Source organism: Bombus huntii, chromosome 7, assembly GCF_024542735.1.
Source record: "Bombus huntii isolate Logan2020A chromosome 7, iyBomHunt1.1, whole genome shotgun sequence".
Taxonomy (NCBI): Eukaryota; Metazoa; Arthropoda; class Insecta; order Hymenoptera; family Apidae; genus Bombus; species Bombus huntii.
In genome coordinates this window covers 2,752,307-2,770,834 of record NC_066244.1, presented here as the reverse complement: position 1 = coordinate 2,770,834, position 18,528 = coordinate 2,752,307, and the positions used below count along the sequence as shown (strand labels likewise).

At 44.1% G+C, this 18,528-nt stretch overlaps 1 protein-coding gene across 1 annotated transcript; it reads left to right on the top strand.

Annotated features, from left to right (window-relative positions):
* The first annotated feature begins 465 nt into the window (after nucleotides 1–465).
* LOC126867584 (agrin) lies at nucleotides 466–18,462 on the top strand. Its single transcript, XM_050622235.1, has 9 exons — nucleotides 466–843; nucleotides 14,684–14,800; nucleotides 15,102–15,411; nucleotides 15,532–15,675; nucleotides 15,808–15,978; nucleotides 16,069–16,233; nucleotides 16,423–16,545; nucleotides 16,880–17,056; nucleotides 17,198–18,462. The coding sequence occupies exons 1-9, from the start codon at nucleotides 789–791 to the stop codon at nucleotides 17,427–17,429; spliced, it is 1,494 nt and encodes a 497-aa protein (XP_050478192.1). The 5' UTR covers nucleotides 466–788; the 3' UTR covers nucleotides 17,430–18,462.
* The last annotated feature ends 66 nt before the right edge of the window (nucleotides 18,463–18,528 follow it).

Sequence of the window (18,528 nt, the reverse complement as noted above, 5' to 3'; positions counted from 1 at the left end):
GCCATTTCCTCTGATTCAGTCTTTTATTCTCGATAGGTTGATTTCGAAAAAAGAATTTGTTTTCCTACTATCTCGCCGTATAATATCTCTATAACTACTCTCCTTGTTCCAGATTCGTATCCGTGACCGAATATAAAACCATGCTTTGATACTGATGGTCTGTGGCGAATAAGGGTGAACGAGCACATCCGACGTCAGAAAGGTAGAGGGCCGTTCCTTGCAGATGAAGAAGAAGAAGTAGAAGAAGAAGACTAAGATATCTGATAGTGGAGGAGGAAGAGTTGGCCTAGAAACGGCGGTTCTCCGATCTCCGATCTGTTGGCGGATTTTCAGGCTTCTTCCCGTCGTTCCACCTCGTCCAGTTACCCCTCCTCCGTTTGACTGGCCGTCGTCGACGATGATGGTAATGGTAAATGGCCCATGGAGAGGCTCTCCAGTCCGCGCCTCCACTGGAAACGGGAGCACGCCACGTGAAAGTAGGAAGGGGAGGCTATAGCCGGAGCGACGTCGCTTCGTGCGCTTCAGTCGTTCGTGGACCTCGAAGGACGATAGAGGTCGAAGAGGGCACTTCCTCCTCTCCTTCCTCACGGCGCCACCACCATCACCTTCTCTACCATCTTTCCGCGCCTTCGGCCTTATCCTTCTTAACCGGTGGCGAGAGCACGAACGTCGTCTACGCACAATAAGATAATCGTTCGCAGCCGTCCGCCTACTAAAATTGACTTATAACGACGTCGTTGATACACGACCGTGGCAAACGTCCGAACGGATCGTCAACAGTACGAAGGATGCATCGTCACATCTCCCTTCTCGTTGGGATCATCTTGCTGTGTTGCCTCCAAGGTCGGTATCGCTTTTAACCTCTGCACTAGAATCGACCGATCGTGTTTCACTCTGGCGAAAGTCGCAACAGGTCAACCTGTCTTTACGTTCAGACATTCCTCTCTCTGTCCTCTGCTTTCCTTTTTTCTCTCTTCGTCCATGTTCGTCGTTATGTTCCCTCTCATTTTTTATTCACCATAAAGCTGTTTCAGTGATTACGGTATTCTAGCCGAGAAATTGATCGATAATTCGTTCCCGTCTACTGCGAGTTGTTTTAACGGTTTCACGGTTGACTAATTGAGAAATTAATGAACTCCACACGATACACGAACAGACGGGTCCATTCATTATTCCATGTAAAGCAGTCAGCCGTCCGATGGAGAGTAAAAGCATGCCCGGCGGTTCCTATTGGATGCATAATTGTGATCGATATTACGTTAAAATAATTCGTCTAAAGAAATATTCGTATCAGGAGATCCGGTTACACGTGAATTTGAATTCTTAATTTCCGTTATCGTTCTCCAATGTATTTCCTCTGCGTTCGACTTTTAGCTCATATCTGTAGATAGACAGGTAGATAGTCGAACGTGTTGCGTTTGAATGGGAATTGATCTTATTAAATTGGGTCAGTTCAGCAGGAAGGGCAAAATTCAAGCTTGCAAACAGCGTCGCGGCGTCAATGTGTTTCTTTTTAAAGAGCGGTACTCCTGTTCCTATATCGACATTTAAAGCCTATCTCTTTTTCTCTTTTTCTCGGCAAATAGCTTTGGTCAGAACATCCATTGAATTCTTGGCAGGAGGGAGCCAGTATCTCTCTATGGCCAAGTGCGATGCTCTTTCAACCGGAGGAAAAAAAGAACCATTGGTTTTTCGTTTTAATCTCCAGCACGCTCGCAGCCTCGTGCACGAGTCAACTCACAGGGCCGAGTTCCTTCCTCTTCCTTTCTCACTGATTTTATGTATACACTCCACGGTTGTCGAGCGTGTACCAGCGTTACTAAACTAGTGTAATTAATTGTAGCATTTTATATCTTGCTTTATCGACGACTAAGTCATCCACGTCTATTTAGTGATTTTAGTCTATCGAGTGATTTTTAATTAATTTACTAAAAGAAATGGCAGGAGCCGGGTATCTCTGCCAAAATAATATTCCCATGGGATCTTCTGGATGGGAATATCATACATTTTTACGCGAAAAACCTTCATCGAATAGTCTCGCTTTATCTTTAATCTCTATTATTTTGTCTTTTAAGTACGAGAATGCATATTCATTGCCATTAGGAGTAGGCTAATTTTATTACGTACCTTACGGTTAGTCTGCTGCGAATACGTAAAGGGTTCTGTAGAGACCAGGTCGAGTGTTCGACCAGGCACATGTAACTCGTAAAACGACGTTAGCCGGGCGGACTCGTCTAATTAAGTATGCTAATCGTCTAAAAATCTCGCTCGTATCAGCGACCCTGAAAATTTTACGGAACGAAGCATAAGGAAAGAAGTTGTCTCTTATAGCCCTCCTTGCGCCTTAACTTGTACAAATTACGAGACTGCATCCGATTAACGATAATACCATTTACATTTGTCGCTTGTAATAATAACAATAAGAAATAGGTAGTGCGAAGAATCCAGCAGCGCCAACGTTATGTAGTTTCACTAGCTCATTAACTCGTTCAGCATGGTATTCTAATAAATATCATTAAGTTTTTAACGAGATCGCGTGTTAAAAGAAATTACAGGTGGGGCAATTGATTCGAGCATTTAGACGTTTATCATTTCTTTTCCAATGTCCCGTAGAACTTCCCTTCCAAAATTTAATCACGGTTGTAATTTCATGGCTTTAATATGTAGTAGATACTGTATGATGGCCTGTAGCAGGTAAATGGAGCCCGTTGCGTGAGCAAACATACGTAAGGGAAAATGAGCCGAAGTGTAATAACAGATGTCAAAAGAATAACAGGATTTATGCCCTTTTTTGCGAAACAGAAGGCATCGCCACAGAAATGCCCTTTTTTGAGATTTTTACCCTGCCATTAAGGCATAAGAAATACGATAGTAATCTGCGGTTCTCAAAAGAAGATTTCGTGTATTTCAAGTTTCTTCTTTGTCTCTTGAAATTTCGTTTCGGATACGTTTTTCCTCCTCGAAATCTCGTTTCCGCTCGTCATTTCTTTTACGTTCAACGAGAAGAGATATTTCTCTCGATGTCAGACCGTGTCTAAGGAATCTTTCCCCCTGTGATCGAATATCGCAGTAAACAATATAAATTCCTCGGTGAGTGGTCCAGGAAGGAGACGTACGAGCAAATTTGTTCGACTCGATATCCAAGGAAGGATGCATGCTTTGAAGTTGTAGTAAACGTTTTATTATTACAAATCGTGAAACGTTTAGCCGATTGGTTTGCATTGAAAATAGTTTGAAAGCGTCTGAATAGCCGCGAGACGTTTCAATAAAAGATGATCCCTAAAAGCGTTACGGTTTCGGTTCATTGACTTTTCAACGTGTTCAAATCCTCGTGACCCGGTTCCTCGTTATCCGTCCCTCGGGAAACTGTCGAGCTACACATTAAATTTTCATTCGTATATAGTTTTCGCAAATGAAATTACTTGGACACAGAAAGAAAAGGATAGTAAAAAAAAGAAGTGATGTTCACTGGCTTGTATTCTGTTGGTCCATCGTTCTATCGACTATGAAACGTGTTTTCACGCTTGGAAGGGTTTCGCGTTTACCCGAAGGGAAAAAGGGCATGCCGCTTCTCCAGTCAATTTCATATTTATTAATACGAGGATTAACAACCACCTGATGATCATGAATAAGCAAAGATGAGTCGGGTATGAGAAACATTATTCGTCAAATAGTAACGGTTGCATATTCGGCTTGATCTAATTCGATCGTTTAAATCGTTGATAATTAATTCATCGCACGAATAGTGCTGAATAATTACGATCAATTACCATGCTAGGTTTGAACGTGACTGTCAGAAAAGCGGAAAACATTGCGCGCGTGCTAATTAACGTTGTTCTGTAATTATATGTATAACGAACGATTACCGATTCAAACATCCTGTTCAGCGGTATCCAAAGGAAACTCAATTACCTTTGCACGCATTGAAATCGTTTGTAATTAAAAGAAAAAAAAGATAAGAAACGAGCTCAAAGAAAAAGTGTACAAACTCTGTAAAGAAATGGATCGTCTCACGGTCGGTGATGACCACGCCTACACTTCGTACGAAACACCAAGTTTTTATGTTACGCGTCCTTCGACTTGAACAGTAATTTCTTTCTTTGAAGATCGGCCAGCCTCTTACCGTTATTCGAAAATGCTTAGAAAATATTTGTACGGCCTGGTTCTGTGACACCAAAACTGGGCAATGGCTGCATTTCACGTCGTTAGACAGAGATCTTATGCTACACCTTCAATTTTGACCAATTTCTCTCTTCTTTCTTTCACATCGTAAATAATTCCGATAGAACACACCGTAAAATCGTCGAGCTTAAAATATCTCTGAACGAATTATCGTGATACAAGGGTAGGAACTTAAATTCACGAAAAATTCTTGTCGCGTAATAGCTTATAGTTGTAACTGTGGTTCAAAAGTCGAACAGACTGCTAAGTAAACGGTGCTGGAGAGATGCGTAAGTACGATTTTATGCTAAGTGGAAAGTCGTCCGGGCGCAGGTTGTGTACCATCGGTTGGAAGCACGCAGCGGAGATACTATCGAAACAGTTTCCTCGTCGTATGTGGACGGTATTTGCACACCGTGCAGCTCCTAAGAAACGTAAATTATTCATTAAACCCGCGAACGAAACGTAGTCACGTTCTCGTTTGTCTAGCGTTAATTTTTCGTCTTAGTGCTGGTTGAGAGTCAGTAAGGAATCTCCTTCTTTCGGTTTTCATTCAGGATGTTCTCCCCGATGCCACAGTGAAACGTGTATTAAAACACTTTCGCGGCGGCGGATCGCACCTTTCACTAGAAATTAGATTAAACGGCGCAACTACTTCCACGTATCTCTTTCAAGAGCATGTGTTTTTCTTTTTCACCTACATTGAGCACGTACGCGCTATTTCGTTCGTACAATGAGGCCCCGTGCCGCGTTTAATGGAACGTATCGGGGAATCTAGTACATCTAGCGTTTGAATTAGATTGGTACCAGCAGGCCACGCTATTCTTTTCATTCGACTTTTGTGTATCGTGCTTATCTTTCATCATCATCATGACTGCTGCGATATTTATTCAGAGCTTTCATCCGTTCTCTACTTTTTACTAATCGCGTTACAGGTAAATTAATTGAATAAGAGAAAGGTGTTGGTCTGTGCCAGGCGTATAGCGTGCCAAGATAAAAATAATGAAAGAAAGAGGTGCAGTAGATCATTGGATAAAACGAAAGCATAAATATCGTTCTACTTTGGACATGAATTAGCATTATGGCAAAGAATGCATACGTGATTTCACGACAATAGTACTTAGTCGTCCGTGATTAAACGCGATCGTTTATACCGACAATTACCGTCTACCTACTATCGTCACAGAGTTTGAGATTTCATTTGGATTTGACAGTTTGAACGTTAATTGATCGCGGAAAACGGCAAACGATACGCGAGTGGACGATGCCATTCCGCCACTGCCCGCTGTTTCGCGTTATTGCATCGTCAATCATCTTTATGAAATCGTTACGATAGATCACTATCTGCCGAACAGATTCTACTGTCGGTTCGAGCTATTCGGTGAAAAATGGGAAGTCATCGTTTTAATCGTCGGTTCGGCGAATGAACCCTCGGATGGTTTTGCTCTTGTTCTCGAGTCTAGCTTGTTCTTCTCGTGATTAGATTCTCGCGGGGATGTAGGAGGTCGTTAAGGATCGTACGACGATCGATCAAAGTTGAATAGAGCTTGCGAGTCAACCTTGAACGTCTCTGGAGCGCAATCTGACCCTTGATTCCGCGGTATTGCGCTCCGTTCGATCGATAAACCAAACCAGTCAGTTGTCCTTTCGGGAACGACACCGTTACCGTAGCTCGATTCATCCGCCGATGCTTGACTTACTTCGCTGACCTGAAGACCCAGTGAACGTGTACTCGTGAATTTCAAACTCGTGTGTCGTTCATTCCCAATTCTTCATCCTCGACGGTCTAGTTGGCTGTTCATGTTACAACATTCCGAGACGGAATTGGCTTGTTGTCTAGCGTCAAACGCATTCCTTGACTTTAGCATTGAAATTCTTGGTTCGATTAAGGAAACTGGTCTGATCATTACGGCTGACATTAGAAGAAAAAGAGAGAGAGAGAGAGAGAGAGAGGGTAGATTAAGGTTGGCGTTAAGGATTAGCATAGCGTTCCTTCACGATCTTCTGCTAGTTTACAACTGATCTGAACAACGTGGACGAGAGCTGTATCAAGTTGTAAGCCGAAGCAATGGTAACCGGTAATGATATGCGCATAAAAGATTTCGTGTATACTTGCGGGAAAGTACTCGCTGAATGTGCGGTATTTACGCCCATGCGGCAACGAAATGCTCGTCACGTTCTTTCGATGTCAGCTGACTTCGAACGAATGTCCGCGTTAAAACGTGAAGATTCCTTGAGCTATCGGACCTTTTATTAGTGTCTTTCCGCGCGATGGCGGACGGTCGAGCTTGTTCACCGACGTCAACAATCGATTTGTAGTCGAGGAAGATACAACGAAGAAGGATCGAACGAAAAATACGATTGGACGAACGAGAAATACGAGGATACCGTCATAGTAAAGAAGATTATGGTAGTTGCAATTGGACAGGCGCAGAAATAAGATCCCCGTTTAACTTCCTCATACCGACTTCTCCTTTATTCTTCCACATATTTTCATCATCTAGCCGTAAAACGCAGGATTTAATATTTCGATACGGCTGCAGCGAGACAGGATAGTTTTTCAGGCTGCCAATGTCCTCCAAGGAATCTGTTACAGGGATCGTATTAACGCGTTTCATTTGGCAATACCGTAACCGCACATTAACCATAACGAGAAGGCAAAGAGAAACAAGAACTCGTTAAAGCTTATCTATTTATTTTCAATACTATTGGAACATGTCTATCTATAGCTGTCGGTTTCACGCTCTACTTTTCTGGTTTCCACGTATCTAATGATTTCTCCGGATTTATTAGCAAAAAAGCAGCGGAGCTATGACATGTTTCCTCATTTACGCGGCAAGAAATCACGCAAATGAGAAAGCCACGAGAGAGGAATGGAAAACAGAGACAATCCTGATTCCGGCCGATTATCGATCGCGTTCACTCGGTTATTCTGCCAATAATAGTGCTCAGATCGTCCGTAGTCATTTTCACGATCGAGGGTTGTGAAACCCTGGCCTAGACTTAAGTAGGTATGGAGGTAAGGTCGAGGTCACTTTCATGATTCCTTCCTGTGGATGAACCACACGGGGATCGGTGTAAATTAATGGGCGCATGGTAGGTTAAAAGCTTTCGCTTCACTTGTAAGTATCAATGGAGCATCAACATCCGTGACGATTATTCCTGTCGGTCGATTAATTTTTCTCATTCAACCAATTTAGGTCCCAGTTAAGCCATATTCAACCGGTTGCATTAAATCACATTCTACTCTTCTAGTAAAAGAGAAAATGAATAGCAGTTTAGATTTGTAGCACGATTTTCGATTTAGCTATGATTCAAGAGTAAATGGAATCGGGGTCGCTTTCGATGTGCATCTTACGCGGTAAAACAGTTGTTAGCTCGTTCAACGAACACTGATTCAACCTCTCCGAGCTATCAATAGTATACTGCTAATTAAGGGTCGAGGTCGTTCTCGTTAAACGTAAAACGTTTATACCGCAATGAAACTCCTGGCTGATAGGCTGATTCTCCTAGACGTGTTTACATTCTATCGGTTAGATTACAAACAGATGCAAGATACAAGATTAGTAAATCGATATTGAAACTGCCAGATAATGGCCTTAGTGTTTGAAAATTTTCTATCCTCCAAAAAAAGGCGAATAAGGCAGTGACCATATTTCTCAGATTTTTATCGATCCTATCCGCGGTAGAGCTATTAGGCCTAAGAGGGCGCGTAAAAGTGAAATTTTCTTATCTAAAACCGTGCTCCCTGAATATACTACAATATCATTGATCATTCTGTCGATACTTTTAACGAAACCCACGTAGTTAATTCATAATATCCGGAAGGGAAGATTTTTCGAACTCCAAAAAGTCGAATGATTGGCTCGTGCGTCGTAGCTGAGAGGAAAGTCTACCTTCGTCGATAATTACCCTTTCTCTGAGATGCAGTGATGCGTTTCTTCTTAATCATTCGATATTCCGTCCTTCTTACCTCGTTTTACTCTAATTACTTTTAATATGCAATATCCTTAAACGCGAACGCGCAAGTACGCTTACCGTACACTTCTCACGCGGTCCCGTTCCCCTCTGGCACCCGCTATTCAATGAAAACTCTGCCAACCACCAGGCCCAAGAAAATCTCAAATTACATACGAAGGTTTATGCTTGCGACCACCAGATGAAACATCCTTATGGGATTTCAAAGGCTTTTACTACCTGCACGCGGATATTCAGCTAAAATGATGCACACTTTTAGACGTCGTAACTCATGTTCCCCGTGGCGCGAAATCGATCGTACGAATTGTCGGTAATGCATTCGCCACGTACGCCACGGAATTCCCATTCCGTGGAGATTTTATAGCGACAACTTTGACGAACCCGTAAAAGAACCGGCCTGGAATTCTTTATTCTCAGCAGGATAACGTTATGCACGAATCGCGCGTCTTCCTATTCCCGTTATCCAAATCTACGTGAAAAACGTAGACTCGTGTATATAAGTGTGTATCTCCGGCTGATGAAGACAGAGTCGAAAAAGTACAATTGGCTCGCGGCATGATCTTGTTCCTTACTGTTTCTTGATAGTTGGAATTTGACGAATAATCATCGTGCTCCACGTGTATATGTTCATTTATGCCTATGCAAAAGTATCATTCGCATTAGCGGTTTAGTCACGGTGCGGTGACGGTCCACTCGAATGTTATTCATTCACGGTTCAGAGCATCGACTAACATTTAAAGGATTCGTGGCAGCGAGCAGCAATTCCACGGTAACCGAGGTGTTAATACGAACTCGAGTTTAGCTGGCAACACATGTCAGACGAGGGTATTGGAATCCGACGAGTATCCATTTATATCATCGTTTTTATTTTATTGTGACGGCCGATAACGCGTACAAGTCATACCGGTAGTCTGTAATGGTACTCGACGACACGAGCATCGAGGTGCAATTTCTGAAAAGATAAAACCGAACACGAAAATGATGTTCGATCCAGCACGCAATGCGCGGAAGAGAAAGGTAGGAAATCGCAGCACGCGACGGAACAGACGATTGAAATTTCAGCCGATCGCTGATCGAATCGTGGCAGGCACCATCGCAATTTTCCGTTCCGTATCGAACAGAGAAGTATGCGTACACTTTGGAATTTTCACGCCGTGCGAGAAGAGCGGAGCGCGACGAAAAAGCGCGCGGGCGATCGTGAAAAAAAAAGTGGACATGTTCGCGGAGTAGGTTGGACCGTATATACACAGCAACATGTACGATCGATCGAAGGTTCCTCCGATGTAACGGATCGGCGTGAGCGAACGGTCGCGAGTGCACACGCGTTCACGTGCACGCTCGTGGGAGATCGAGCCGATCTGGGAGGTAGTTTTTCGCCCCAGTACTCCACTTACCACTCGCCACTTAAACCGAACACGACGATTTATGGAACGCAACTCGTTTGTCGTGTTCCTTCATGAACAGCGACACACATACTACCGTTTTTGCCGGTTGCTAGGGCCACGCGCTTCCTGCATTCTCTTCATCGGGATGCCCCGCATTAACGTATTTTGATAACACCGTATCGTTTGATTTTTTGCTCTGTCACTTTTTACGTCACTCCAGACGATCGATGAATGAAACGCTTTACTTTATTGTGATTGGTACGGCTACTTTATTACTATTACTATTTCCAACATGGTTTGCCGATCGTTTAAATTGAAAAAGTCCTACGATTTCTAACGGCGAAGGTAATAAACGAGGATCTGAACAACACGGTTCAAGATTCAATTCCAGACCGCAAAATACACCTCTACCCTAGCGTTTGAAAATATCCTACGTTTTAATTAATCGTTTGCGGTCTCTTTCGAAATACAAGTGCTTCGTAAATACAGTTATAGCAGAAGCTATATCGCCTAAACCGGTACTCCCTGATTAGCATTTATGAGCATTGTTTCGGCAAAAATCTAGCCACGAGGATCGTAGCCACCGTCTTCCCCGTAACAGACGTAGCCGTGATGCGTCGAGCCACCAACCACACGCGAAACCTGTTTTGATTAGCAGCTGTCAACTAACTCATAATTAGCCGTTTCTCTGCTTGAAATATTTGGCGTGATACTGTGCATGTCTGTAATTCCGAGTATCTAAAACCAAACTGGTGGATGAAATTATTTCATAATTTTAATGCGAAATACCTGTTCGATTTATCGAGGAATTATACCGTGAAGCGAAGCTTGATTCGTCTTTATCGGTATCTTCGAACAGTCGCTAAACAGGCGATAAATCATCCGATTGCGACAACGCGACTTCGTCTTTTCCCGCGAATCGCGTTCGAACTGCTTCTTTACAACGTTATCGGAACAATGGCGTTGCTAGGCTGGAAACAAGATTGTTTCACTGCAATACGGAAGTACGCGACGATACAGACCGTCGTTAACGTCAGATTTTTTCGACACGGAAACACGGTCGATCAAAGATAAAGTATGGAACAATGATACCGGTTGTCGCGATACTTCGCAAACCTTTGCCGTGATAGTTCTGACAATATCCTCGTTCTTGATGCAACGTCTAACGTCCTAATAATTTCACCATTTCCGATCTCGATTTCGGAACAATCGACGCAAGCGACGGGCCGCGGTTTAATCATGTCGACTCGTGTGCTCCATAACAGAAATAGAAGCTGGTTAATGCAATGCAGCGCGGATGTGTTACGAGACAATTCTAAGAGGCAGACGAGATCGTTTCACGGTGATAAAGAGGGCCGGTTACGTCGAGAAGATCGACCGAAGGTATACGTTCGAGAGGAGGTTGCACGAGAAACGAGCTGTGAGCTGAGCCTGGAATCACGGAACACGAACGACCTTACCGTGATTGTGACGCTATCGACTGAGAATGATTTACACGGTCGTTTCTTTCGTCCTAGCCGAGATACTGTCCTGCGCACGCGATCATACGCATACAGATCTCACGGGCAAGATCCCTGTTAGAATTAATGGATTACTATTTATGCCTGTCCCATCGTTACCGGGTGCTACTTCGTATATACCGAAACGATCGTAAGATACCGATTTATTGGAATTTAATAGTCTTATCGATCATTGCCGCTTAACAGGTATAGGTTTGAAAATGATTCGACGATAGATTGAAAGGATTCTGTATAGTTCTGCATAGAAGGACCATCAGTTATTCGAGTTTAAGGGAGAAAAGCGAAAAATCGCGCACGCTCAACTTAGAGAATTAATCGGTCACGAGCACCCACCACAATTTGTCAGGCGCTTGAATGTGTCGTTTGCTAAAATTCGTAGAAACATCGTTCCCAGTATTCGCCGACTATTTATCAACAGGCTGTATATGGCTATAATAACATGGTGGCCGTTGTAACATTAATTAGATCGAACGCGAGTTGATTGGTTCGCGTAGATTTTGTGGAACGTTCGTTCCTCGTTTTCGCTCCGTCGCGGTCGCGGCATCGTCGTACGTACATTCTTCCTCGCGCTCCTTCGAATATATCTTGTTCCCAAGCGGAAGATGAGTTTCCATACGGTTTGATTTACGCGTAGTAACCTACCTCGGACTTAATTGACATCTGCGACGTGAGCTTCGCGAGAGGCGTTCACATTTGTAAACGAATCATGGCCCGTTTAATTATCTAAGCTAGAATCGAAAGGTCTGTCATGCAACACAGTCGTCCGAGTGCGCTTCCAACCGCAACGTCCATCCAGTTCATCTAACCTACCGTTTTTCTGGCCGTGTCTCCAGGAGTAGCGACTAGGAAACAAGAACAAAAGCCGCAGTCCCGTACATTGTTCGTTTTATTTATGAGCCACAGCTTATTCGTATCAAATCGTTCCGGTTCGTTAAACAGATCCTTATTTCTCTGTTATCGATCTTCGAGAGCGGGATGCGAGCTGGCCGTGTTCCTCTCCCGGCTTCTCGTTTCGTGGACAAAAATCCAAGGAGCAGCATCCACCCGGTCGGCATGCATCCTTGCCGTGGTTCACCGACCCGCATATTTCTCCCTCCCCCTCCCCTCCCGCTCTTTCCCTGTCACACTCTTTCCTTCCTTTCCCCCTCACAGTCTCTCTTTTCCCCTCGATCCTTTCTCCTTTCCTTCGTCTCTTTCCGTTGCTCTCATTCCCTCTCGTTGGAGCAAGTGGCGGGCATCCACTGTACACCATACTCCGCATGCATGCACGCGCTAGCTCGTGCGACCCGTACATCTTCCACAGGGATATAATTCGATCTGCATTGTTCACCAATCGCCCCCTGACCAGACTGGTCGCTCCTCTATTGGCATAATTGATTCACTTAATCGCGTTCGTGGGAGTGACGGACACCTCCTTCAGCCGCCCATCAACGCCGCTAATCACACGTCCATTTGACCAACCGACGTCCGCTTCAAGGAAGAATCTCATTCTCTTCTTCTCCTTTGCTCTTTCGTCTGCTCTCTTTCGACTACTTCGGTCGTTTTCTTTCTTCGTCTTCACGCTCACGTTCTTCCCGTTCTTCCACTTGACGAGCTTTTGTGCCCTCTTCTGCTTGTTATCGTACGCACGAGGATTATAATAGTTTTTCTCGTAATCTACGTTTTCTTGCCTCCGTTCCTCCGACATGGGCTTTTCTCTTTCTCGCGCGCGGCTCCGTTAATCAATGCCGACAATTTTATGCGACGCGATTCGGACCCATAAAATCTATGGCATCCGGCAGTCTGGCTTCTCCTTTGAAATCTTTAGCGATCCACGTTGCCAACCCGTATCTCGTATGGTTCAAGGGGCTCTAAAATGTTCTATACTTCAGGAGAGATCGTGCACACCTTTCTCTCTCTCTCTCTCTCTCTCTCTCTCTCTCTCTCTCTCTCTCTCTCTTTATCTTAACGGAAATTCAATTTAGACATCTTCGCGGCGCGTAGGTACGCGTATCGCAACCGAGCTATATTAACCGATATCGTTCGATCGATAAATCGTAATCGTCGTAATTATGGAGAGCATACGCTCATAAAACTCGCATCATGCTTATCTCTGGCCGTATTCGGTTATTAACGTGCTTTGGCTCCCCGCGAAGCAGGAAGGAGTGTAACTCGATTATTACACGGAAAAAGGGTATAATATCGGCGATGTTCGCGGCGTCTTTGTGAGATACGGTGGCCGAGAACAGGAAGAACCACGGTCCCCTATATTACAATGCATATCGGCACTATCTCGTTCACTTTGTGAATTCGAGCGCAGATTCTCGGATTCAGCAAGCTACGAATTACCGTGGCAGGCGAACGGGATATCGGGCCGTTCGCCCTGATCGCGCGCGATTCCAGCAAATTGTATCCCGAGGAGAGTCTAACTCGATCGTTACGCGAAAGGAGCCGTCCTAGCCATTGCGATCCCTCCAAAAAAATCTTTACGAGCTCGAACGGATCCAGTCCGTCGTTCTTTCTCTGGCGTGGCGCACAGCGGTACGAAGCGTATGCGCGCGCGATGCGTGACCGCGATCGTAGATAAATTATCGAGTTGCGAGAACAGAGAACGAATCGTCCATTAAGCTCGTATTGTTCACTTGACATTCCGGTAACGACTAGAACGTACCGGTCTTGCAGAGATCTCTTAGGATCGTATGTATTTTTGCACTCTCGTACGTGGCAGCGTTTTCCGTGCACATTGCATATATTATCTCGGGCTAGAGAGAAGCAACCAGGCGAACTTTATATCTCAAAAAGTTATTCCGTGCGTCTGCCGATTAGTCACGTGACCGAGCTGCGTTTAAATTATTCTCTGGTTACGTTTAGCTGTCCGCTTTATCGGCATCGATGTAACTGCTCCTCGCGTCTTCTCCTCCTGTCGGTTATCTTTAACTGTACACCTCGATTTTATAATTTGTTACATATTATGCGAGCCGGTGTAGAACGACCGCAGTAAATCCCGTGTGCTGTTGACCCGGCGATCACTGGACCGAAACCAAGCCAGCGGACCCGGTGCAATAGAGATATCTGCGCGGAGGGTCAGCAGGAAGCAATTAAAGTTTCGACAGAATCTCTGAGTTTAACGTTACCATTACACGTGGTTGCCACAAAAAAAGATTAGAGGACGATCCAGAAGGATCGAGAGACGAGCGCGGTCTATTCGCTTCTTCCTTTCCGGTTTGCTCGATTATTTTTAACTCGACCTTTCACGCTCCGGGATGAACACGATCCACGCGCAGATCCGCAGAACGCGGTTTTTTGATGCGATGCATCGTCGGTGCAGAAACGATCTAGGCTCCAATTACCAACGTTTCCTTTGATTCTTCGCAGGTATTTATCTTCTGCCAGTCACTTTCTTTCTTGGGCTTGCGCGTTCACCTTTCCATTGTAATTATGCCATTATGGCTAACGCTTACCGCTGGTTTAATAAAGAAGACCTTATACGTCTTGATGGCTCGCTATAAACCCAAGTAACAGTAAATGGCATTTCGTTTTACGATACCGTGTTGTACTTGGTCGCGAAAGGAGTAGCTGCGCTTGTTACTTTCTTTTCCCGAGAGATTGATCAAATGCTAACGAGGTCTTTCACAGTCTCTTGTACTAATTTCTGCGCAGATTTCGTGACCGGCGCCTGTCCCCGAATATGTCCGCCAAGCGGTGAACCAGTCTGCGGTAGCGACGGAGTGATCTACGCGTCCCAGTGTGAAATGCGGAAGAAGATGTGTGGAAAAGGTAAGGGGCCCCTTTTAACTGCGTAATAATTATGATTAGAAGATGCGTACGTGCGGTGAGGCATCGTCAGCGATTATCCAGTTGGTTTACAACGTCCGTCGAAGGGATGCATCGTCGACCAGCATCGAGACACTTGGTTCGTTCCCTCGTTTCGCGTGCTGAACGACCTTAAATCCTACTCCCCGGATGCCATTAACGATAATCTGTTAAGAGTAAACGCGGTACATTTCGCGCATCCGATGCAACCGATCGGTTGCGCGGCTGGGGACCGGTAATTATCGGTACTTTACAAATTGCATAGGCGTGACCGTGGCCACGGAGAAGATCGCTTGTCTAAGATCGTCCGGTAGCAAGTGCGAGCATCGTTGCCCCGGCGATCAGGATCCGGTATGTGGCACCGACGGCCGCACGTATCTCAACAAGTGCATGCTCAGAGTCGAAATCTGTCGAGTCGGCATCGAGCTGTCCCACTTGGGCCCCTGCAACAACATCTCCGCACACAGGGAGAACTGCCCGGTCTCCTGTGACTTTGCACCACTCGACGGTCCGATCTGTGGAAGCGATGGCAATGTCTACAAGTCTACATGCCAAATGAAGCTGCTCACCTGTGGGTACGTGCTTTTGTATAGGTGTCGGAACGACGCTCGACTTTGTTCTGGTTATTGCTGAATAGAATACGAACATTCCATGATTTTGTTCGATTGAGTGGTTACATTGTTACCCGACCATAGGCAAGGCGTAGTACGTACGAACAAGAAGCACTGTCAAACCACGAGACATTGTCGTGAATCGTGTTGGCGCGGTGCCAAGCCAGCCTGTGGTAGCGATGGAATCCTCTACTCGAATACCTGTAAAATGCGAGCAAAGAACTGCGGGTAAGGAGCACATCCTTGAAAAAGTCCTCGATCGGAGGCAGGCGCGCGCGACTTCTCGCCACGCTGTGAATGACTAGCGAACTTGTTCGCTTTTTATACGTCACCAGACTCACCACCATATCAATCGTTTAGCAAACACGTGTTCGAAGTGCCGATGTCGTACTGCGTGTCGCTGGAACGGACGTCCGGTGGCCAATCGAACGCCTGTCCTTTGGATTGCAAAAGCGAGCCGGAAGTTCCGACCTGCGGATCAGATGGAAGCATATACAAGAACGAATGTGAAATGCAAATGCTTAATTGCGGGTTAGTTTCTCTTACGTGAATTCCAAATATTCTCATTGATCATTTATAATTTCGCCGTTTAATTTTGATGATTGTTGTTTTATTTCGTAGACAAGCAAGAAGAAAAGTGACAGTGGTAGACTTTGAGAAGTGTCGAGCTCGTTTGACCAAGTGCATGAAACAGCAGCAAAGATGCGGGAACGAGGTGGATCCAGTTTGCGGAAGCGACGCCAACACATATCCGAATCAATGCCACTTGAACGTGGCGGTTTGCTTGTAAGTTGGCATTCCAGAGATATACTATTCGAATGCGTATTCGAAGAGAATTGAATGGATAAACGACGTGTAATTAACATAACGAGAAGCAGTTACTGCTAAAGTTTCGCATTACGCGCATTAGTTACATCAGTCATTAGTAATGACTCGATCAGTTGTTCGATTCCTGACGTTACCGTTGCTTTTTAGAAAGGGTATTCAATTGGCTCACGTCGGAGAGTGCACGACCTTGAAAGAGACCGAACAGTGCCCCGAAGATTGCAGCGAGGTACCTGAGGAACCAGTTTGTGGAAGCGACGGCAACGTTTACCGGTGATTAAGAACGTTATTTGGATTCCCGGACGTTCGGGGCTGAGAGTTTTAGGGACGTGTGAATCACGAATCGCCGCTAGTTACGAAGAATGGACATTCGTCTTAACCATGGTCATTCGCATTGAAAAATTCATTCTTTCGATAGATCTTTTTTTTTCCTTTTCAGCCATCGTTATTAAGCTTTTTGTTTACGCCACTGATAAACATTTTTAACAACAGTTACCAGTTAGATCAAGCAATTATTTCTTAGAATTCTCGCGGCACTCGACGTCCCTAATTCCTCAGAGAAATCTATGTATACAAATGCGTCATACGTGTATTCATATGCGTTCAGATCCCTTTGCCATCTGCAGCGTGAGACATGCGGTCAGAGGGTAGTTCAAGTTCCAGCACAGCATTGTCGCACTACTGCGCTCTGCAACCAGATCTGTAGTGGAGAGCGGCAGTTTGTTTGTGGTTCCGACAACAAGCTTTATCGTAACGAATGCGAAATGAAGAGGGACAATTGCGGGTAAGTGTTTAGTAATTGTATTTGAAATTATACCTCGTCTTTGAAATTCGACAATCGCTTGAATAGCTCGATTTTGGATAGCTATGAAATTGTCTTGAAACCGACGACGATCTATTTTTTTTCATATACAACCTTCTTCAGGAAACACGTGTACGTGGTGCCCATGAAGAGGTGCGTGCAAGGTTTCTTGTTCCGTGGCTGCCAAAAAATCTGTCCACCTTACTACGATCCTGTTTGCGGCACCGACGGCATGACCTACAGCAATGAATGTTTTTTGGAAATTGAAAACTGCCGCAGTCGAAGCATAGTTACAAAGAAATACCATGGAGTGTGCGGGCAACCGACTGAAGAACCTAAGAATTATTTGTATTAACCTGATCAAATTCTATCTTCATGAAAATGTGTTTTTAAAAAAGTATTTTTTCAAAAACTGTCGATTTCAAGACGACTCGTAAATTATTATGAGAAATGATCGAATCATATTCTTTCAAGTAGGAGCACGATCTTCCCGTAAGGTACTGTTATAACGATCGAACGATTTAATCGAAAGAAAGTATCGATTTTTGCACTTCGATCGTATATTTTTACAATTTTTTCGTCTTGAAGTCAAATTCGACAAATTTCTTGAATATTTACGGAATTTTGATACGAGGTGTCCGCTTTCTGGAGGAAAAATATTTCGAGAAACGAGTATCCCGTTAATCGTATACCTAACTCGACTTATGATAATGGACAAGATTCTTATTATCAATTCCGTAATCGATCATATCGAGACTAGTAAATCCATTCAAATGAATTCTCGTATTCGTCATTCTCGATTTTCGATCGCTAATCATCCGATCGATTGGACCAAGACTGCAGTTTATAGCCAACAGCCACTATTCGCGGTACGTGCTTGGCATTTTTATCGATCATACATGAACGCTAACGACCACGTTGATTACCAAGTATCTATATTTATTTCGCATTCTTTCTGTTCTTGGATTGAAAACGATATAATGTGGCATTCTTGCGTGATACGATATTACGAATTTCGTGCTAGATCGATCGTGCGTTTGTGTAACCCTTTCGCATCTTCGCATATTTCTCGCCGGTAAACTCATGTCTTATTTATTGTAGTATTATTATTGATTATCGTATCATCTTTGCATCATTCTGTTTATCGCTACTGCTACCGTAACACGAATAGTTCCAAAACGTATTCTTATTCTAATTGTAAGAAAGTATTTAGCTACATTATATGTATATCTCTCTCTTTTTGACATGTGATGTTCATACTATAATTATTCTTCTCATCGTACCTTTTTATTTATTATCAAACATGCGACAATCCTTTTTGTATCGATACTAACATACATGCTTCAGATGTCAATAATAAACTATATACGTATATTTTAAGGTAAAAACTGATTCAATTATTGAACATTGTTTATTATCGTCTTGAATCTCGAAATTACGCCTGTAAACGAAAA

Coding starts and splice junctions, on each gene's coding strand:
- LOC126867584 (XM_050622235.1), top strand. CDS start 789: ATGCATCGTCACATCTCCCTTCTCGTTGGGATCATCTTGCTGTGTTGC. Junction 844..14,683: donor CTTGCTGTGTTGCCTCCAAG/GTCGGTATCGCT, acceptor ATTTCTGCGCAG/ATTTCGTGACCGGCGCCTGT. Junction 15,676..15,807: donor ATGCGAGCAAAGAACTGCGG/GTAAGGAGCACA, acceptor TCAATCGTTTAG/CAAACACGTGTTCGAAGTGC.